General features: G+C 41.6%; 1 protein-coding gene across 1 annotated transcript; it reads right to left on the bottom strand.

The window, feature by feature from the left end:
* Positions 1-505: 505 nt before the first annotated feature.
* Positions 506-21,975, bottom strand: fech (ferrochelatase). The gene is made up of 11 exons (XM_072453929.1): positions 21,833-21,975; positions 19,907-19,997; positions 16,597-16,716; positions 16,054-16,202; positions 8,856-8,990; positions 5,781-5,887; positions 4,827-4,925; positions 4,136-4,243; positions 2,933-3,097; positions 1,265-1,324; positions 506-865 (listed from the first exon to the last, which is right to left on the bottom strand). Exons 1-11 carry the CDS (start codon positions 21,870-21,872, stop codon positions 728-730), a joined length of 1,212 nt encoding a protein of 403 aa, XP_072310030.1. The 5' UTR covers positions 21,873-21,975; the 3' UTR covers positions 506-727.
* Between the last annotated feature and the right edge of the window lie 956 nt (positions 21,976-22,931).

Below are 22,931 nucleotides of genomic sequence, written 5' to 3'. Positions count from 1 at the left end.
CTCCTCGTGTCCGTCTGTGAGAGTCGGCTCTCTCCTTCACTGGAACTCCTCCAGGTTTCTACGCTTTTTTCCCAAAGAGGTTTTTTTGTAGTTTTTCCTGGCCGAGAAGGAGAGTCTAAGGACAGAGGACCCTGGGACATCGTCCCTCGCCACCACAGACATTGTCTGACTTCATCGCCACCACAGACATTGTTGATTCATTTCTCCCTGTGGCCCTCAGAGGCAACTGTTGTTGTGATTTTGGGACTTACAAAAATAAATTTATGATTTGAATTATAAAGCATTTTATTCTCAGCAAAGCAGGAAATGTGCTGTTTGCAAGCTAATGTTAGTCGTCTTCACCATGACGATAAACTCTGCTTGGGGCTCTGAAAGTTGTGAAAAGTGCTTATAAACGTAGCGCTGTGAATAATGAGGATGCTCAGAATGCGCTAGTGAAGTAAAGTGAGCAATGCACTTATGTTTTTTCACATATTTAAGGCCGTAAAAATGAGGTCAAGATTGATCAACTTTTAAATATTTATGTTTCGTAAATAATCGCAACAATAGAAATCAAACTGTGATACAAATACTTTAACTTATTTGACAGACTGAGGTTGTTCGCGGGTGCAGAAGAACCCCGTCTGTAGCAGTGGAAAGACAAACGGCTGTGGGGGCCAGTCGGGTTCTGGGGCGTCAGAGGCAGGTCCCGTGTTGGAGTCCTGTGCTGCTCCTCTGCTCTGGCCTCTCAGGAGAGCTTCTGCGAGGAGAAGAACGCCTTGGTGCGCTCGCAGGTCGGGTTAGTGCATAGAGGGCAGCGAAGGGTCAGCTGACGGGAACACGGCTCATTGGACTTCAGATGGGACTGGACCAGGTCTGCCAGCGCCTGCCACCACCAGAGAGCACACGTTAAAAAGGCAGTTCTGTTTAAAGTTAATAAAGGAGGAGTAAAACACATGAATGGAGGTGGGTAGATACTTTTTAACTTTTTAATACTTCATCTATCTATCATATCATATCATGGAGAGAGGGGGGGGGTTTAGAATACATACAATTCACTTATATGAGCACAAAAAAACATTAAAAACAGACATTTGTCTCATTATAATTCCTAAACCTATGTCACTACTGTTCTGTTTTAAGTTACTTTCAGTGGTCGTGAGTTGCCAGGTGAGGAGGTGTAATAAAAGATGTGGGAGATGTGTGGGACCACATAAAAGTGACTTATGACAGAGCTGATACACAGAGCGTATCCGAGCGTACAAACCCAGTGCGCGTGACATACCTTCATAAAGAGAGGGTTTCCATTCAGAGACTCTGCTCTCCTGATGTTCTCCACACCACACTGAAACACCGAGCAACATGAGAAGAACATGAGCTTTTGTCTATATAACAATCAAGACTTGCTTTTTCATGTTGTTAGCTGTGCTGCCACTAACAGTTATTTTAGTAGCGATAGGCAAATTACTTTTAAAATACATTTTCAACCAAATAAAAGGTTGAAATATGGTGACAGGAGGTTTCTAGCTAGATCATATTTACGAATAAAGTGCATTATTGAGCAAAATCTGAAATTGCGTAATCTTTTTTGACAGTTTCAATATGAGCTGTATTTGTTATAAAAATATGTTTTGGCGTGTGTTTTAGAGTCTGGATAGTCCAGATAACGATTACGATGATTTTTAATAGTTGATTAATTGTTGCAGCTTGAGTTGTCAGTTTGACAAAGTCATCTCAAGCTGGATGTTAAATAGTTTCAGCAGTTCATGTACATTTAAGCTTGGTAGTCCTCGCTTTTATATGTGAACAATTACTGTGAACTATGTGTGGCTTGACAGGACTAAACCCTCTACAGCAGCTGATCACTCTGATACTGCTACATACTGTGTATACAGTATATACTGTATATACTGCTACATACAGTACACTCACATTGTTACCTGTACAAGCTTGATTGCATAGAACTAATTTGTATTACACACTTATAGTACACATCACATATTAACTTGTATCAATATTGTATACTGCAGGCATGTCCAAACTACGGCCCGGGGGCCAAATGCGGCCCTCAGACAAATTTTTGGCCTTCCAGCTTCCTGCTAAATTGGTCCAAACATCAAAAAGTAGTATTTTTCACTGTAAAATTGGAAAAAAAATCTGATGTTTTAACAACCTAATATTAATGTTCCAAGTCTTATTGAAGGAGGCTCATCAAAACTGTCAAATGCTAAATTTTGAATTATTCACTTTGTCATTCGACAAATTCAACATTGTTTGTGGTATAAGTTTCAAGATGCAGCCCTCAGTGAAAAAAGTTAGGACACTCCTGGTATACAGTCACATGCTTATTCTCTCCCTTTTAATAGATATAGACTCTCTTTAAAACTGTCATATATCTCACTCAGGGACGGTGGTGATGCTGCCGAAAAAGGCAAAACACTAGATCTCAAAAGAAAACAGGATCAAAACGGATCCTTCTGGCAGGTGCTGGTGTGGGAGTTCCAGTCACCACACAATGAGAGCAGGTGGTGATGATGTGGAATGACCTTGAAAAAGTGGCTGCACAAACACCTTTATGTGGCCCTTTTTAATCTTTTTGTCTTGCTCCACTCTTTTGGACACAACCTGCTTTTTGTGACCATTTTTCTATTTCCCAGTGAAGATGCTTTTTGGTTATTTTAAGAAGCAGCATTTTCTGCAGCTTTGTTGTCCGTCTCCAGTGGATTTATTTTCGAGACCTTAAGTATTATTTTAGACAAACCATGGTCAATCTAGCCCTTATTAGTAGCAATTATAGCTACAAAGTTCTAGTGCTAATCGACCTTAAACGTCTCTCAGAGCCGTTCACACTTTTTGACCAGCTGTTGACTGGGTTTTGGAGCAAAAACAAGAATTCAGTTGTTTAGCACCCTCTGGCATCCTTTCTGCATGTAGTGTGCTGACTGGTGAGTACCTCCTCTCCCAGGACTTGGCTGTACTCGATGTCCAGCTCATGCAGGGTCTCGATGTGGTCAGAGGTGAAGGCAATGGGCACGAGGAGCAGGTTCTTCTTCCCACGCTCACACAGACCTTTAATGACCTCGTCCGTCTGAGGGCCCAGCCACGCCATGGGGCCCACCTGCGACAGGTAATGGAAGTATATTTCAAAGTTTTTGTAACTATTAGTTATTAAGAAAACTGAAATTGAACTTTATTGTCAAAAGTAAAACTATGTCAATTCAGTCAGCTCTCATTCTGTTCCGAAGGCTTCCTTTGACAGAATGTAGCATGAAATGTAAGGTATAGCCATGCATTATCGTGTTGCATTATCGTGTTGCATTATCGTGTTGCATTATCGGGTTGCATTATCGTGTTGCATTATCGTGTTGCATTATCGTGTTGCATTATCGTGTTGCATTATCGTGTTGCATTATCGTGTTGCATTATCGTGTTGCATTATCGTGTTGCATTATCGGGTTGCATTATCGGGTTGCATTATCGTGTTGCATTATCGTGTTGCATTATCGTGTTGCATTATCGTGTTGCATTATCGTGTTGCATTATCGTGTTGCATTATCGTGTTGCATTATCGTGTTGCATTATCGTGTTGCATTATCATGTTGCAAAATGAGGTGAAGGTTGTGGATGAATCAATGGACATTTCACCCATTGAGCATGTTTTGGATGCTTTGGCCACACCAGATACTGAAAGGTTTTCTGATCCCTCCCCAGACCCTCTCAAAGCAAAACCCAACATTTCAGAATGGTCTTTTATTGTGGCACACTTATTCATGCAATTATTTATGCAATATTCCGTCTCATCAGCGCCTTGACATGCCACACCAGTGAGGCAGGATAGAGATAGATAGATAGATTTGTGAACAATATTTGAGAGAAATATTGTTCTCTCAAATATTATTTGTATAAAGAAAAAGTTTCATAGCTTTCAGAGTGTTGTGTTTATATTTGTGTTCAGTGTATATCTAAGACACTTTCACTCGACCTGTACGCGTTACCGTTTGAGAAACTAGTTCACACATTGCTCAAAATAGTTCAAATATATTTTGTTCACTTTATACAAAATATTTTACCCGTCTCATTTATTGTTAATTTTATTTTGACTTCCATAGATAGTTAAACCGTATGCTGTGAAAATAAGTGTGTGTGTGGTACTGACTCTGGACTGCCACACCAGTCTGTACGGGTTGCAGTGGCCCAGTCTCTCCATGACCCTCTGCACCGTGGCCCCCACCTCCTGAGGATACGGGTCCCCTCTGTTCACCACCTGTACACAGTTCCAGTTAATCCATTCCCTGTTATTTGACCAAAAGTCCATCACAGTGTAAAAGTATACGTGTGCCACATCAGCACACAAACCCGAAGGCTCTGAGCAGAGAGCGCATTATTGCAGGTTTAGTTTTCCCGGAGTTTAACCTTCAGGCACATAGTTTACTGCAGGAACATTTAAACACAGTTTATTACAATACAAATTGTGTTTATTTTATTTTATCTCTGTTAGAATATATTGTTTTGGTTTTGCTCAGTGTAAAACTGGCAAAGTTTTTGAATCCATAGATTATTGAACCAATTCCGAAATAGTTTGAAATGTTAGTATTGACAACACTAATGTTTAATGTAATTCATTTAAAAATAAGACTTGTATTCTGTAGAATCCATAAAACACCTGGAGAACAACTTGGACAAGTTGGAGACCCCTGGAGTCAGTTTACTTTTTTTTATGAAAATTGTGTCAAATCCACCAAGGATTCTGAGCAAAAAGTCATAAAAACAATAAGATTATTTCTCCCCCAATTGGTCTGCATTTGATCCCATTTAAAGCCAAAGACACAAACAAGTTTATTACTTACAGCGAGAGGCAGAGAGTGAGCAGAAAACAGAATGACCACATCGTCTCGTTTGTCCTCTGGGAACTTCAGCAGCTCGTTCTTCACATGATCTGCAAAACACTGACACAACACACAACTTTGAGATTGGAACAGTCGGACTTCTGGGATGACGTAGGACCAGGTAAATCCCACTTACTCTCTCTGCCTGAACCCCAAAGAGCAAGGCGCTTTTCAGAGAAGAAAGACTGACGAGGAATAGAGTCTGTCGACATCTAAATGATCTAAACTGACAGATTGTGACCTCCATGGAAACGGCCAATGCCTTGGCTATGAAAAAAGAAGATTTTTGATTTGGGGTCGAGGTTGCGCAGAAATAATCTCAGACTAAATGGGATTCCGGAGGGCAATAAGGGGAGCATTCTGGAGTCAGTTGTTCCAGACCCTGTATCTGGGACCCTAGTTACGACAACTACAACACAGCGTTGCTTTTTCCGGCCACTCTGATGGTGACATACAAAGGTCATTTATTTATAAGGGTTTATACTTATTTATAACTGTCACAATGAGACATTTTTATTGTGGTTTTTACATGACTCTTTTGGGCAAAATTTAAAAAAAATGCACCTTTTGACACAATTATGCGACCATCAGGATGCTAAACTGAAATGGTCACCTTCATTTTAAGTTGTTTTTCTTTTAGACATTGGTTTATATCTACAGCAGTGACTTGCCTCCTGACAACAGTAATCTAGCCCCAAAGTCCCAGCCACAACAGGCTCTTTGGGGATGTTACTATCAAACCCTGTGCATTCATATGTATGTGTTAACAATTAATACCCAATAGAAGTGGAATATATTTGAAACAACATTAATTGTGGTTGTTTTAAATGTACTCTGGGCAGTATAGAAAGTTACGACATCACTTGAACCCAACGATCCCCTGAGCCAGCAGGCAATGTGCAGGGGCCGTCTCACCTCCACGAGTAAAGGGTGTGTGGGCCAGCGGTCAATGACGCTCCAGCGCATCTTGGGCCGCTCGCTTCCATCGTTATAGTAACGGTAAATGGCGTTAAGACTGCTGCCTGTTGAGACAAAAAAGTCAGTCAGTTAGCAGAGGCGTTTTGAACAGAATAAAAGTATGTTCTCGCGCAGAACAGCTTCTGTGGATGATTATATTGGAACTATAGACTTAAATCACGCAGACCAAAAACCTCTACAAACTGTAAAGCGGAGCAGCTGCGGTGTCACAGTCACAGACAGGGCGCGGCCCACTGTCATTGGGCCCGGAGACTTTTGGGACAGGCTGCAGGATGGAGTGTGTAGCCTACAGCTGCTGCACTCAGATGTGTGCGCAGGTGAACGCAGAGGTGGACTCCAGAGACACACACGCCTGCTTGTGCTTCTGTAAAATGATGCGCGTTTTATTATAATGCCACGGAGAAACGAGTGTAATTAGGGATAAGATGTGCCACAAGTCAAACGCAGCACTATTGCCTGTGACTGTGTAAAGTAACAACTTTAGGGGGATTGGCGGTTCTAAAAATGCAGTGTGACATGTTTTGAATGTTAAAACTCACATAGGAGAAACAATCCAAGAGCTGCAGAACTACATTGCCAATCAATATAGTATCATAGCATGAATATATATAATAATACAAATTGAAATACAAATAAAGGATGAATCCTAGCGTACTTTTATTTTCCTGCTTGGGAAATCTATAAACCTGGTGTAAACTTGACAGGCTTTATATGACCAGGCATATTTTAAATGACTCCTTTAAGGCTGTTTACAAATGTGTTAATCTTATATCCTTAGGATTTGTATTAAGGTAAAATAAGGTATGAGAACCTTTATTTTTCCAAAAAGGGGAATATTCTAGTGTCGCAACGCAGAGTTCAAGAAGAACAGAAGAATAGAAACATCCAGAACAGACTTAAATCTTAAACACAGTAGGTGGAGGTAGAGCAAAAAATTTACTTCTATGTTATGTACAGTAATTAGCTATTTATTTATTTATTTATTTGAGCATCAGTTGAGCATTTCTAATATGGATTTATTAAAACAGCCAACAAACAAACAAAGTAAAATGCTAGCTTCAAGTCCATGATACTCAAGAGCACAATACGTGTTGAAACCTAGATAAAAAGCAGCTAAAGTGACTAAAGTGTATAATATGTCCAATAAGAGTCTATACTATGGTTAAGTACAGTGGTTGGTAAGTAATGACAGGTAAAGTGACTTTAGTGACGATTGCTCCGGGATGTTTGAAATGATATTACAGTATTGCACATGATTTTAAGAGATAAATGATACATGTTCAGGGCTAACAATGTTAGCAGTGTTCATTGTAGTGTCGTGTCTGACAGCAACAGGAAGGAAAGTACTGAAAACTGAAGCTGCTCTCCAGAGTGTCCTGCAGGGGGCAGCGCAGAGCAGACGGGGCTCCCCTGCAGGAGGTCCAGCATTGTACTAAATTCACTGAATAAAATTCACCAGAATGCAGGAAATTTCATGTGTTAAATTCGAATTATTGGCTTTTAAAACTTTGAACTAGGGGTGGGCAATATTGCAAAAAAGTATCAAACAAATTTATTTTATCCATTTCTCTTATTTTTCTTTTATCTCGATTCACGTAGACCATGGATGTCACAACTCATTTTGTTTCATCACTCAGGGTGGGTTACAGGCCAAACAATGTAAAATGTATATAAAAATAGCTGTATATTAAATCATTGTTATTTTTGGAAACCGTTTTCACAAACTGAACGTAAAAGACAGATTTCAGTCGATATTAAATATGGATTGACGGTTGCTGCCATCAAACTCAATATGAGCTTACTATAATGTTTATGCAGCTTAAGGTTAGTGATGTATTATAGTTTTTTCATGTAGCCTAGCGAATTGTGAATTAGCACATTACTGTATGAGTATGATTTTATTCATAATCACAAACACATCCAACTCATCGGTCACACTGTGGACAGAGGGCCGTCCGGTTTGGGGACCACAGGATCTCATCTCTGCTGTTTGTAGCCCAGTGTGAGGCAGCTCCAAATCCAAGGCCATGATTCTCAACCGGAAATAGGTCTCTCCCTCTCCAGGTGGCTGGGGAGTCCTTACCTCAAGTGGAGGAGTTCAAGTCTTGTTCACAAGTGAGGGAAAGATTGACCCTGATCAGTGTAGCGGTTGCAGTGATGCGGTCGCTGCATCGGACTTTTGTGGTGAAGAAGGAGCCAAGTTGAAAGGCGATATCTCGATTTGATTTTGGGCAAGATATCAATTTGGCCATATCGTAAATATGGATATATTTATCGTAAATATGGATATATTTACGATATGCCTTCTGGTTGTGTCACTGCTCTCATCGGTCTCTCCTCTGGACTAAAGCTGTTCACTGTGACCGGTGCGGTGATAGCTTCTTTCAAAAACGTTTTCCCTGTGTCCACTTCGTGTACCGACAGCTTTGTGTTACACATCTTTATGCTAAATGTGCTCAGATATGGATCTAAACTAACTCCACTGTGTCCTGCGGAGGACAGGGGTTTGTGGTCATAAAAGTTTTCCAAGAAGCTGCTGTATTAGCATCAGGCGCAGTGCTAACTGTGGGTGCTAACACAGAGCTAAGCTGTGCTAGATGTGCTGCTGTTAAAGTTCTATCTTTTCACTTTCCAGCTGCTCTAAAATAAACCCTGTCACACAAATGCACAAGCACTAGACACAAACAATGGGAAGGATGACAAGTTGATCAATTAGACTTATTTGTTATTATATGTATATTATTACTCTATATCCTATTAGTTTATAACAAGTGAAGGAAACGATCTGTGTGACGCAGAACACATTTTGTTTATGTTAGATAATAGTTTTAATCAGTAACATAAACCACAAGCCTCTTCTGCGTAGTTTACAGGTCTGATCAGCAGCCTATAGGCTCTGAAATATGTATTTCACTTTAAAAAGATATCGAGATGTATACAATTTTGTCTATATGACCCAGCCCTAAGCTGTACTGAGGGAGCTGACCCCTGACCCCTGACCCCTCTGCTCACCTGTGGTGGAGCAGCTGTACTGGGGATACTGAGTGAAGGCCACAGCCCTCTCCACTCCGTCCTTCTCCATCTGCTGGATGGCCTCCTCCGTCAGAGGCTGCACGTACCGGAAACCGATGTAAAACTTGTGGGGAGCTGCACACACAGAATATATACATTAAAACATGTATTCATTGTCAAAATTTTGTGAAGGGTAAACTGGATTTGCCAGATTATATACGATATATAGTTTGTATGATTAATGACTAATTGCTCTTCTATTTCACTTTTGACACTTAGTCTGTCCAAAGAGACAACTCTGATGCACAGAGGACAAACTAGGGTTGTCAAAAGTATCAAAAATCTGTTATTAATCAATACTAAAACTAGTGATGCAACGATATTCGATACAATATCGAATCGTTCGATACAGGCGTCACGACTCAATACACATGTGTGGTATGTTGTCATTCTGGTTTGGAAAGGAAAAGGTGAACCTGCCACGTCCTTTGCAATTTCAGGAAGTAAACGTCTCCCCAGAGATTTACAGCTGCTATTTTTAAATAGCAGCTCTTTCAGACACTTTTTACTTTACGTCGTCAGACCCAGAAGGACAAAACTATGAATTTCTAAAAGAATCTAGAATTGCTTTTACTTCAATTCGATTTATTTTTGCGGCGCCCGAAATCACAACAGTGGTTGGCTCGAAGGGCATTAAGGGACTTTAAGTTTTACCCAGAAGAAGTCAGTTATGACATTTGTAATACAACATCATTTCAGTGATGTGAAAGAAAAGAGGAGAGAGTTGTGCGTATGTTAAGAGCAGGAGACTGTGGGAGGAGCTTCTGTCTGTCACGGTTGCTGTGGAGACGAGGGAGATCAATGCACACACAGACATGAGAGAGTTACACATTATATTAAGGAACAAATCATGAAATGCACAAAATGGAAATGTCTGATGAAGTATTTCTCCAGCAGCCTCAAGTATATGATAACAAATGTTCCACAGGTTAAAAGTTCAGAGCTGTAAATGATTGAACACATGATGGATGTTTTTATATACATTATATTTTTCTAATTACCACAAATACCATGGAAGGGCAGATCGATATCGTGACCCATGTATCGAGATGCATATCAAATTGTGACAAAACTGTGTGGTTGCATCCCCAACTATAAATGTACTAGATACTAATTTAAACAAGTATTGTACAAAAAAAGAGTTTCATAAGCTCTATTTTAAGTATTAAAAATGTTGAATGTTATCGAGGTTTGAGCCTATTCCATAGTAACAAAATAAGGTTTGAAATGTTAGTATTGTGACAAAACCAGAAACTAAAATGTGGAACAAAAGCATCTGAGAAGTTAAACCAGACGCCAGTTTCATAAACCTCACATGACCAAGGTCTGGAGCAGACTTAAAGGCTTCTTTTCCAAGAAGAAAAAACATGTTTTTATTATTAGATTTAAACTGAATTACTGTATTTTCCGGGTTTTAAGCCGCTACTTTTTTCCCACGCTTTGAACCCTACAACGGTCTTGTAAGGGCCGCAGGGTACAATTGAAACTAGTCTTGTATTAGTCTAATTAGACCGGCGCATATCACTACCATGTACTATATTTCAATATCTCAAGTTACAACGTGTGTTGCCCCGTATATGTACAAGTACATTTTTATTTGTAGATTTCCTTGGTGAGGCTTTTATTCAGGAGCAAAAATTACAGTACTTAACTAAAGAAAACATGATATTTACAAAATGTGAAGTTAGACTTATGATTTCTGGATGGACTAATAATTTTGGTATTTTTTATCAAATATGTTGTCCTACTAACAATATTTAGACACAAGTCTGTTGGCCCGTAGGCTTCATCAGACTGGACAGTGTATGTATGCTATCCACTTGACCGTCAAGCTTTCTTTATTCACTACATTAAGTCTAAAGCCAAATATCTATACATACATTTGATAATTTGAACATCGCACATCTCAAAATGCTGGCCTTCTGGTCCCAAGAGTCTCTAAAAGCACAGTAGGAGGTAGAGCGTTTAGCTGCCAAGCTCCTGTGTTATGGAATCAGCTCCTGTCCATGTTAAAGAGGCCGAAACAGTCTCTTCATTTAAGACCAGGCTTAAAATGTTCCTCTTTGAAATCACTTCTGGTCAGGCCAGTTAGGGACAGAAATAAACCTACAGTTTCAGCTACGCTGCCCTAGGAGCAACTATTGGGGGAAGTATGGAGGCTAGAGCACTATCCTCTGCTTCTGACTACTTATTCTATCAAACAATATTTAATTTCACTTGCAATCTGTTCATTGACTGTTCTTCTTCTCCCACTTCCGGCGGGAGAGGGACAGGCCCATCCATGACCTGTGATCCAGATTAACGGTTCTCCACCTGCCTCGAAGAACTGGTTCTCCTCCTGCCTCGAAGAACTGGTTCTCCTCCTGCCTCGAAGAACTGGTTCTCCTCCTGCCTCGAAGAACTGGTTCTCCTCCTGAAGAACTGGTTCTCCTCCTGAAGAACTGGTTCTCCTCCTGAAGAACTGGTTAGAACTGGTTCTCCTCTTGAAGAACTGGTTCTCCTCCTGAAGAACTGGTTCTCCTCCTGAAGAACTGGTTCTCCTCTTGAAGAACTGGTTCTCCTCCTGAAGAACTGGTTCTCCTCCTGAAGAACTGGTTCTCCTCTTGAAGAACTGGTTCTCCTCACCTTTTTTCTTTTTCCCCTCTTCTCTGATTGTCTCACCAAACACAGGTGTGTGTCCTTATGTCTTAAGGGAGTTTGATGGAGGTGGACTTGTCCTTATGTCTTAAGGGGGTTTGATGGAGGTGGACGTGTCCTTATGTCTTAAGGGGGTTTGATGGAGGTGGACGTGTCCTTATGTCTTAAGGGGGTTTGATGGAGGTGGACGTGTCCTTATGTCTTAAGGGGGTTTGATGGAGGTGGACGTGTCCTTATGTCTTAAGGGGGTTTGATGGAGGTGGACGTGTCCTTATGTCTTAAGGGGGTTTGATGGAGGTGGACGTGTCCTTATGTCTTAAGGGGGTTTGATGGAGGTGGACGTGTCCTCTCCACAGTCTTGTTTTGAGGGGATTGAGAGGTCGGTACGTATACTAGCTCCAGTTGACAAAGGTAAGTGGGACTGTGCTGAGGGCAGTTGGGAGAGTCCTGAATGAGACTGAACTCCTGTGTTTATGCTCAGTCAAGAGAAAAGATGGGCAGAAAGTCTGGCTATACTGAACAAGTCTTCTAAAACAGCCTCTGAGTGAGTGTGGGTGGAGCAGTGGGAGTGAGGAGTTGGTGCAGCTGTTATCTGAGGGTGTGGCTCTCATGTGGCGACTACTCCTTTGTCAGTCACTATCTGCAGCAACGCACACACACACACACACACACAAACGTAACCGCTAAGAAGATGGACAAGTTTCACTGTAGGCCAGAGCTTCTCAAACCATTTAAGGGGCTCAGGGATGTGCCATGGGGGGGACGCCAGAAGTTTGGACAAATGTGCCCACTTTATGTGTGACAGACATGCATTCAGCAGCAAATGCAACAGTAAAACGGCAACACAGGGTTAAAATTAGGGCTAAAAACGATTAATCTAGTAAATTAAATAGACTATTTTTAATCACAAAAAAAGTGTTGATTATTTTTGAGTGTCTCAATTTGTTTACTTTATATATTTTATTAAAACCGCATGAATTCCGCGTGGACCTGCAGCCACTGAAGATACAACAGAGGAGAGCGGTGTATTTTAAACGTACAAGTGTGACACAGAGGAGCGATGACGAGGTGAAGACGTTCACTTTAGCCTCCGAAGACGAAGGCTAATGCTGCAAAATGACTGCAGAGTTACAGCTAATGTGACGATGAAACTGGGTCCACACTAATGTGACCGTGACACTGCGTCCACACTAATGTGACCGTGACACTGCGTCCACACTAATGTGACCGTGACACTGCGTTCACACTAATGTGACCGTGACACTGCGTCCACACTAATGTGACCGTGACACTGCGTCCACACTAATGTGACCGTGACACTGCGTTCACACTAATGTGACCGTGACACTGCGTCCACACTAATGTGACCGTCAAACTGCGTCCACACTAATGTGACCGTGACACTGCGTCCACACTAATGTGACCATCAAACTGCGTTCACACTAATGTGACCATCAAACTGCGTTCACACTAATGTGACCGTGACACTGCGTCCACACTAATGTGACCGTGACACTGCGTCCACACTAATGTGACCATCAAACTGCGTTCACACTAATGTGACCGTGACACTGCGTCCACACTAATGTGACCGTGACACTGCGTCCACACTAATGTGACCATCAAACTGCGTTCACACTAATGTGACCGTGACACTGCGTCCACACTAATGTGACCGTGAAACTGCGTCCACACTAATGTGACCGTCAAACTGCGTCCACACTAATGTGACCGTCAAACTGCGTCCACACTAATGTGACCGTCAAACTGCGTCCACACTAATGTGACCGTGAAACTGCGTCCACACTAATGTGACCGTGACACTGCGTCCACACTAATGTGACCATCAAACTGCGTTCACACTAATGTGACCGTGACACTGCGTCCACACTAATGTGACCGTGACACTGCGTCCACACTAATGTGACCATCAAACTGCGTTCACACTAATGTGACCGTGACACTGCGTCCACACTAATGTGACCGTGACACTGCGTCCACACTAATGTGACCGTGAAACTGCGTCCACACTAATGTGACCGTCAAACTGCGTCCACACTAATGTGACCGTCAAACTGCGTCCACACTAATGTGACCGTCAAACTGCGTCCACACTAATGTGACCGTGAAACTGCGTCCACACTAATGTGACCGTGACACTGCGTCCACACTAATGTGACCGTCAAATTGTGTCCACACTAATGTGACCGTGACACTGCCTCCACACTAATGTGACCGTGACACTGCGTCCACACTAATGTGACCGTGACACTGCGTCCACACTAATGTGACCGTGACACTGGGTACACACTAATGTGACCGTGACACTGCGTCCACACTAATGTGACCGTGACACTGCGTCCACACTAATGTGACCGTGACACTGCGTCCACACTAATGTGACCGTGACACTGGGTACACACTAATGTGACCGTGACACTGCGTCCACACTAATGTGACCGTGACACTGCGTCCACACTAATGTGACCGTGAAACTGCGTCCACACTAATGTGACCGTGACACTGCGTCCACACTAATGTGACCGTGACACTGCGTCCACACTAATGTGACCGTGACACTGCGTCCACACTAATGTGACCGTGACACTGCGTTCACACTAATGTGACCGTGACACTGGGTCCACACTAATGTGACCGTGACACTGCGTCCACACTAATGTGACTGTGACACTGCGTCCACACTAATGTGACCGTGAAACTGCGTCCACACTAATGTGACCGTGACACTGCGTCCACACTAATGTGACCGTGACACTGCGTCCACATTAATGTGACCGTGACACTGCGTCCACACTAATGTGACCGTGACACTGCGTTCACACTAATGTGACCGTGACACTGCGTCCACACTAATGTGACCGTGAAACTGCGTCCACACTAATGTGACCGTGACACTGCGTCCACACTAATGTGACCGTGACACTGCGTCCACACTAATGTGACCGTGACACTGGGTCCACACTAATGTGACCGTGACACTGCGTCCACACTAATGTGACCGTGACACTGCGTCCACACTAATGTGACCGTGACACTGCGTCCACACTAATGTGAACGTGACACTGCGTCCACACTAATGTGACCGTGACACTGCGTCCACACTAATGTGACCGTGACACTGGGTCCACACTAATGTGACCGTGACACTGCGTCCACACTAATGTGACCGTGAAACTGCGTTCACACTAATGTGACCGTGAAACTGCGTCCACACTAATGTGACCGTGACACTGCGTCCACACTAATGTGACCGTCAAACTGCGTCCACACTAATGTGACCGTGACACTGCGTCCACACTAATGTGACCGTGACACTGCGTCCACACTAATGTGACCGTCAAACTGCGTCCACACTAATGTGACAATGAAACTGCGTCCACACTAATGTGACACTGCGTCCACACTAATGTGACCGTGACACTGCGTCCACACTAATGTGACCGTCAAACTGCGTCCACACTAATGTGACAATGAAACTGCGTCCACACTAATGTGACACTGCGTTCACACTAATGTGACCGTGAAACTGCGTCCACACTAATGTGACCGTGAAACTGCGTCCACACTAATGTGACCGTGACACTGCGTCCACACTAATGTGACCGTGACACTGCGTCCACACTAATGTGACAATGAAACTGCGTCCACACTAATGTGACACTGCGTCCACACTAATGTGACCGTGAAACTGCGTCCACACTAATGTGACACTGCGTCCACACTAAAGTGACCGTCAAACTGCGTCCACACTAATGTGAACGTCACAATGCACTAATTTGATTCATTACAAGAATAAGTTGTTTATAATATAAGCTCAAACTATAAAAATAATGAGCTTGTATAGAATTTGTGCAGAAACAGCCATCAGGTCTATGATATCAACATTTCATATCCAAAATCATATCACACGTCCATGTTCCTGTTCCTGCTGCTGATACATAAATATGAACTCTTTCACCTGCTGCAGATTTGTGCAACAATGTCCACAAATAACTATTACTAGGCTATAAAGCTATTACTTCCTTATATTTCTTATCGTTTTATTTTTTACATAATGTTCAGCCTCAGCGTCGAAATTTGGCCCGCGACAAAAATGAGTTTAACGCCCCAGGACTGGAGACTAAGAAGGAGATAGAGCTGTAGTCTACAGCCCAGGAGTTCAGGATAAGATTGGAATTGTTAAGCTGTTGATGGAAAACCCCATTGATGAAATGTCTTCTTTTAATGATTCTTTTGTTTGTTTCTTTTATGAAGACAAAACAGGTTGTTTTTTTACTTTGACATGTTTCTGTGAGCCAGATCAGCTGATAGGTGGCACATCACAGCAGTCGGGTGACACTTCTGAGGAAGGTAACAGATGCTCAGAAGGTAACAGATGTCCAGGTAAAAAAACAACCTATTTTGTCTTTATAAATGAAACAAACTAAATCATTGATGGAATACCCCCCCATGACTGGTGCATGTGCAGGTGCGAGAGTACCTGTCTCGGGGCTCATGTGGTCCAGCAGCTTGACCATGCCCTCACCCTGCAAGGACGTCCAGTGCTTAATGGGAGAGCCCCCTCCGATCTTACTGTACTGTTCCTGGATTTTTGGGGTTCGGCGTTTGGCGATGAAGGGCCCCAGTTTACTGCAGACGAAGCATCAACACCAGAGCATGACATTAACAACCGTTACTGTAGCTTATTACAAAAGTAAGAAAGGTTTTTCCATTATGTAATATTTTCATATATAAATAAACATTTACAGAGGGGTGTTTTATCTAGTATTTGAGTAGTGAACTAGATCTAGATGAAAATTAGCCAAAAACTAAAACAATAATAATCCGTCTTTGAATTAGATTTCTAAGAATTACAAATTCTTCTGTAGGATGTGTCAAAACCTTACAAGATTGTAAAGTTTGTCAACAGCACCATTATGAACTGAATAGTGAACCTAATCTGACATTAAAACAGCAAAATAAGTCATCATAAGATATGTTACATTCATGTTTTGTAAGCACAGAGTTGTGTTTTTGGTCATACTTTTGCACAGGGAGCTTCATGAGGTCTGTATCCAAGAAGAGACGCAGGAGGAAGTCGTGGACATCCTCTAGTTTCTCAGGTCCTCCCATATTTAACATCAGGATCCCAGTCTTTGGCTTCCTGAAAAATGAAATCCATACTTTGGTCAAAATGGCAGCGGAGCACTGATGCACTTTTGTTTACGTGAATATTAAGTAGCCATATGCTCTCAGGCTTCTCTTTTACAGGCCTCAAAAAATAATAATATGGGGAGAAAACATTGCTGAAAATGTCGGTCGGACTGAGAAACCTATCGAGTCAGTATCGGTAAAAAACTACAAGGATTTCAATCAAGAGCCAAAAAAAACACAACAAACCATGATGCAATGTGATTTGGGGTTAGTTCAAATCAAATCGCATTGTTGGTTGTAAGAAATGCATCTTAAATGAATCGGATCGCATTAAGTGTATCGAAGTAACAGACAGATTTACATAAACATTCTTTTTTTTTCCAGTTCTATAAACAACTCTCTCCAACAGTCTGCACTTCCCATGAATAATGGGCACTTTAACATGTTATGAAAATACCCTACAAATGTTGATTTTGTGGTCCTCTACTGAGAAACACACATTTTCCAATTCAAATTCAAATTACCCTCTCTTTTCCATCCATTTTTAATATAATTAGTAGAGCGGCTGCCTGAATCATCAATATATTTATATAATTTTGATATTATTCTCGTTGATAGTTCTGATTTATAAGCTTCAACAAATAGTTCAATCAGTCGGTTATGGTGGTCGTTGCTTTGTTTAATTTCTTGGTTATAATACCTATAAAAGTCCCGTTTCTCAAACCCAAAAGACTCTTTCAACATCAAAACCTTTCATGCGATTATCTTTTACAATCTGGTGAAAAACCTTTGGACCTTTTGTTATCCAGACATTAAAACTCATCTCAAATCTGTACTGTCAGGTGCAAAACCTTGGTCTTAAGTCATCCAGTTTAAGATTTGAACATATTTGTTTAGGTTTTGTGTTTTGATCTTGGCATGTTGTAAGCATAGATTTTACCCAGAGATTCCCGACCTCCTCCAAAGAGCTCAACTGTCTGTCATGCGTCAGCACAGGAACCACCGGCACAACACCACTCTCAATATTTTTCCACTGGGCTTCTTATTCTGGGTCACACCAGTACAGCAACGCTCTGACTTGAGCTGAAATAAAGTAATTTTTCAGACTAGGCAAACCCCAACCTCCTTTTCCCTTTGATAGTTGTAGGATTTTGATCCAGATATAGGCTTTTTTTTTCCTTGCCATACAAATCTTGAGATTGCTTAATTCCACTCATCAAACAGCCAGTTGGGGATGGGGACTGGGAGAGTCTGGGATAGAAATGTGAGCAAAACATGAATTTTTATGGTTTCAATCCTTTGACTTAAGTATGGGTTAAGATTCCATTTTTTAAGATGGAAATGAAAAGATCTTTATGTAGGACCACACCCAAATACCTCAATGAATCCGTTGATCATTTAAATGGGTAGGTCTTTCTAAAGGGCAAAGGGGGTCCCCAAAAGTGCCGGAGTGTTGTGCGTTCAAATCCAGACTCAGACATTTACTGCATGTCCTCCCTTCTCTCTCAACCCCATTTCGCACTGTCCTTTCCTGTCTAATAAAGCCTTCGGGCCAAAAAAAAATCTGATTTTATTTCTCGTTTGGTCAAATAATAATAGAACATTGCGTGCGTAGCAGGCCATGTTCCATTCCATCAATTGTAACACCATTAATTGTTTTTGATTGTAATATATTGGGCCAGTGGTCCTAGATAAGCATAAGCAATAAGCATAAGCAAACAGGGGGGAGGAGGACCAGGTACAGCCCTTTGTAGGGTCAGTGGATCAGTCAGGTGGCCATTGATTTTAATTCTTAATGTTAATGTCCCAGTATTTTTTTTACCATCACGTAAGGTTGATTGTAAAAATCAAACTCACAACACTGCGACCAGCTGCGCATGGAGCCTGGCATGTGTCCTTCCACCGGGCAGCAGAAACAGTAAAGATTTTTTAACAAAGTTTGGTTGGTTGTTTATGTATAAATATATGTCGGTTTTTCTTTTCTCATTTTTGATCGTTAGATTGGGTCCAAGAGCGTTTTTCCTAAAAGTGTCTGATTTGTCATTGCAGTTGGACTGATGTGGAAGAAAAATGTTTTGGGGCGAGGGACAGTGGTGAGGGTGGGGCTAATGGTGTGTGGTAGTTGCATCTCATTGACAATTTAATTTACACTAGACAAAATACTTTTTCACTGGTGCAATTTCAAAAAAGGAACTATTTATTTTCAATTCAACAACATTCTCTTTATGATATACATTAAAACTATGATTTACCAATAGTGCATAAGTTCATAAGCTAAACAAATTGTGACACTTTTTAAGTAATGCCTGCTTTGAAATTCAATAATCCTGGCCAATCAGGTAAATTATGTTTCATAAAGACTGGACCTACATTGATGTTAACAAATGTTGTTTGTTGTCGTTTCATGCTTTGGCCGCTCAGGATGCTCTCGACGCGTGTCCAGAGCGGTCAACGTAGAAAACTTTTTTGCGGCCGTCGCGGTGCATTAACCAATCAGAGGTTATGTGTCTGTGACGTACCTATAGGCATTTCACTATCCAGAAGAAGGACCAAATCAAACCCCACACCAGTAAAAAATCATCCAGACGAAGCTCTTGGAGCAAATGATGATATTCACTAAACTCTGTTCACCTCTGAAGTGTCTGGTGGAGCAAGACAAGCACCTTTCGCCAAGTCACTCTCTCAATCTGTTCTGCCATCAGAACAAGAGCCCAGCCACACCAGGAAATAGAACAACTACTCCACTGTGCATATGTGCTGGACGCCTCAGGGCAGCTACTTTCAATTGTACACGTGTCCAGCTCGGGCGTCCGGCGCGAATTTGGACGCCACAGTGTGTGAGTGAACTCAGTGACTGTAAACAGTGAACATAGTAAATTAAAGTTAAAGTTAGAGTATTACCGTGAAAGGTATGATATGGCCCAACCCATTTGTAACTCTTTAAAAAAATATGTTTTCCTCGTGCGTACATTTCTCCAGTATTTGATGGAATTTTTGTGTTGAAGACAGACAGAGGGATTCCATTATAATAAGGCTACCCCAAATAAATTGTCCGTTTGCTGTAACCCGACCCAACATTTTTCAAGTGGGTCGGTCGGTAGGTAAATTCTTTTTTTTTTACTTTAATGGCAAAAAAAAGATCAAAATGTTGATTATTTTGCTCAGCCTAATCATAATAATAATAACGATGGTTGCAATACCTGTTCTCTTGCGTGTCTGGAGCCGTCGTCTGAGTCAAAGCCGCAGCAGTGGAGCGCCTCCTCACAAAGAGCCGTAAACTGCTCCTCACACCTGCACCACACAGCAGAATAAACAGGATCTGATGACATTTAAAACCTGAATCTTACATATGGTTCCCTAAACATATATTAAAGATGCTACCTTACGTTAGACATTTTGTCTCACATCAATTGTTTTGTTAATTATATATCATTATTGTGAATTATCTCTTTTAAATCCTGTCTGTGTAATCCCTCATTCCTCCAGGAGTGTTCAATCAAAAATTAAATTGAAAAAAGTTTCATCCAAAAAGCATTCTCAATCTGTGGATCTAGTCTTAGAACACAGATGTTAATCAGAATCAGTTTTATTGCCATCGTCGGTAAACAATTCACAAATTACGAACTCTGATGTCAAGGTGCAACATAAAGTGTATAATAATAGTAAAAAAGTACTATGCTAAAATATGACTAAATGAAATATGGGAATGCAAAATAAAATCTGTAGAATAAGAGTGATTTAAATATAATATATGTACAACAACAGGATCAGAACAACAGTGCAAAATGGCAGTGGAATAGAAGGTATTTATATGAATTATTTTAGTGACAGGTGTTATTAGGGTGCTAAGTGTTCATGAGTCCAACAGCAGAGGGAAAGGAACTGTTCTTGTGGCAGGTGGTTCTGGTCCGGATGGACCGTAGCCTCCTGCCTGAGGGGACTGGATCCAATAGCCCACAATATTATTGACCTTCAATAAGGCCTTACTTCCCTTAGGAAGTTATTTTATTGCTAAATAAAAAATCTTCAATCCTCAATCATTTCATCTGGGACAGAACTATATAAAAAATTAAAGTGGGGCTGCAACGATTAATCGACTAAGTGTGATAAGTCAATAATAAAAAATAATAATTGCCATTCTCTAAAAGGACTATAATTCTCTAGAACATACGGACTTTAAAACACACAAGACAGCAGCCATGCACCTGTTCCAATATGTGGCCTTCAATTACATATACATCATATATTACATTAATACATCTGTCCAGATTATGCAAGATCATAAATGCTACATCCAAAGCGATCTGTGTAAAATATAAAAACTGTACTGAATAAGTTCATTTGATAAAAAACACACCACATTAACAAGACAAAAGAGACTGTACAAGGCTAGACATGGACAGAAACAACAAGAAGTAAAAAAGCAGCAGGCTTATTTATAACAGTTTCACTGTTTTTCTCCAAGTTTGACCCATTTATAGTCTGTTGTGGTCTGCTCATCCTTGTTACATATATTTAGAAGAAAGGACTTCATTGCTTGCTGTTCCCCAAGACGCCTCTAGGAGGCCATTACTCAGCTTACGCAAGTTGACAACATTAGAATTGTGTAATTCCTAACGTTTCATTGACAAGCTATGAACGTGCCTATTTTTCCGCAAACATGCCAAGTTTAGAGTTCAACTCTACCTTTGAGTCGGATAAAGTGGTTTTCAAAGTGTCTGTAAGTCACCTCCAGACTGATGCTTAACGGCACGCGCCAGAGGAGGAAGTGCAGCAGTAAAAGCGTCTATTAAGTAACATCGGGTTTTAACAGGCTTGGATTAATAAACAAAGAATGCGTCTAAAGCAGCAGAACATTGTGTAGTTTGTGCGTAATGAGCCCCGCTTTCCCTCATGACGGCTGAACTGGAGCTACTGTCCGCGTCCAGATCCGCGTCACTGTTGCCAATGTCGACGGCGTGCCCGGTGTGTCCAGCGCGAGTTGCGGGGGCAGGTCGGGTCGTTTGAGGTCACTAACGGGACTGAGCAGCCATTAACACCCGTGGGAATCTGAGAGGAACCAGGCTACTCTTGTGTACAAGTTAAAAACAGTTTGTTGTTGCGGCAGAGCTGGACGCGGTACTCACAGGACAAGAGCCGGGGCCCCGCGCTGCCTAGTGCCGCCATAGCGCTCCTCTCCGCGGCTTCGTGCAGGTCACTCTCGGCCTCTTTTAGCAGATACAGTCCGATGTGCAGCAGGATTCCTTCAGCCTCACAAGCCGCTCACACCCATGCTCACACCGGACCATTCCTGACGTGACGCAAGCCAAACCGGGGCCACCCTCCGCCGCCACGTCCTGTGGAGCTTGTCACAATAAAAGAGAATGAGTTGGTCATTTCCATTGGTTTCGAAACACCGATATTCAAAAGGAAATTGTTTTCCGATCATCGTGTTTTGATTTAAAAACATTTAATATTTTTGAAAACTTGCCATGTGAGTCACCATATGACGCTACAGACACTTTGGGATAATAATAATAATAATAATAATAATAATAATAATAATAATAATAATAATAATAATAATAAATATTTTATTTATTTAGCGCTTTTCAGGGACCCAAAGACGCTTGACATTAAAACAATGCAATGGGGGGGGGGTATTTACAGACAGGGGGGACAGCACGTACAATACATAATAATGAACAGATAAGATAAACAAGACAGGAGAGGTAGAAAGAAAATGATGGGGATGTAACGGGGGTAGAAGTGTAGACAGTGGGGTAGAGGAGGTCATAGGCTTGGGTGAAGAGATATGTTTTCAGGCGGGATTTGAATGTTGTGAGTGGGGGAGAGTGGCGGACAGGTTGGGGGAGGGAGTTTCAGAGTCGGGGTGCTGTTCGGGAGAACGCTCTGTCACCACAAGTTTTGAGGGATGACAGCTAATATCACATATATAAACATGTATCGCTCTGCTTCACTTTTCTGTCTGAAAAAGCTGTTACAAAATACTCTGCCAGTGGCCAAACATTTGATGTGAATTATAGGGATAACCTCAACTACTTTACCGTTTAAACGTTTTTTTTATGTATTTATTTTCAATCAATAAAGGCAGTATAAAATACATTGTTCAACAATCATCATCATCATCAAATCAATTTATTTTTGTAAGGCCCAAAATCACAACAACAGTTGCCTCTGAGGGCCACAGGGAGAAATGAATCAACAATGTCTGTGGTGGCGATG

Source organism: Eucyclogobius newberryi, unplaced genomic scaffold, assembly GCF_026437365.1.
Source record: "Eucyclogobius newberryi isolate DKJ021-1_F unplaced genomic scaffold, fEucNew1.0.hap1 SCAF_2, whole genome shotgun sequence".
Lineage (NCBI taxonomy): Eukaryota > Metazoa > Chordata > Actinopteri > Gobiiformes > Gobiidae > Eucyclogobius > Eucyclogobius newberryi.
Note: the sequence above shows the minus strand (reverse complement) of the source record. Positions and strands in the feature narration are given on the sequence as shown.

What these genes read in the sequence shown, in the direction of transcription:
- fech (XM_072453929.1), bottom strand. Translation starts at nt 21,872, where the DNA reads ATGGCGGCACTAGGCAGCGCGGGGCCCCGGCTCTTGTCCT. An exon ending in CCAGACACGCAAGAGAACAG is followed by an intron (nt 16,717 to 19,906) that starts GTATTGCAACCA and finishes TTCATTTTTCAG; the next exon opens with GAAGCCAAAGACTGGGATCC. An exon ending in GACTGGTGTGGCAGTCCAGA is followed by an intron (nt 3,098 to 4,135) that starts GTCAGTACCACA and finishes TACCTGTCGCAG; the next exon opens with GTGGGCCCCATGGCGTGGCT.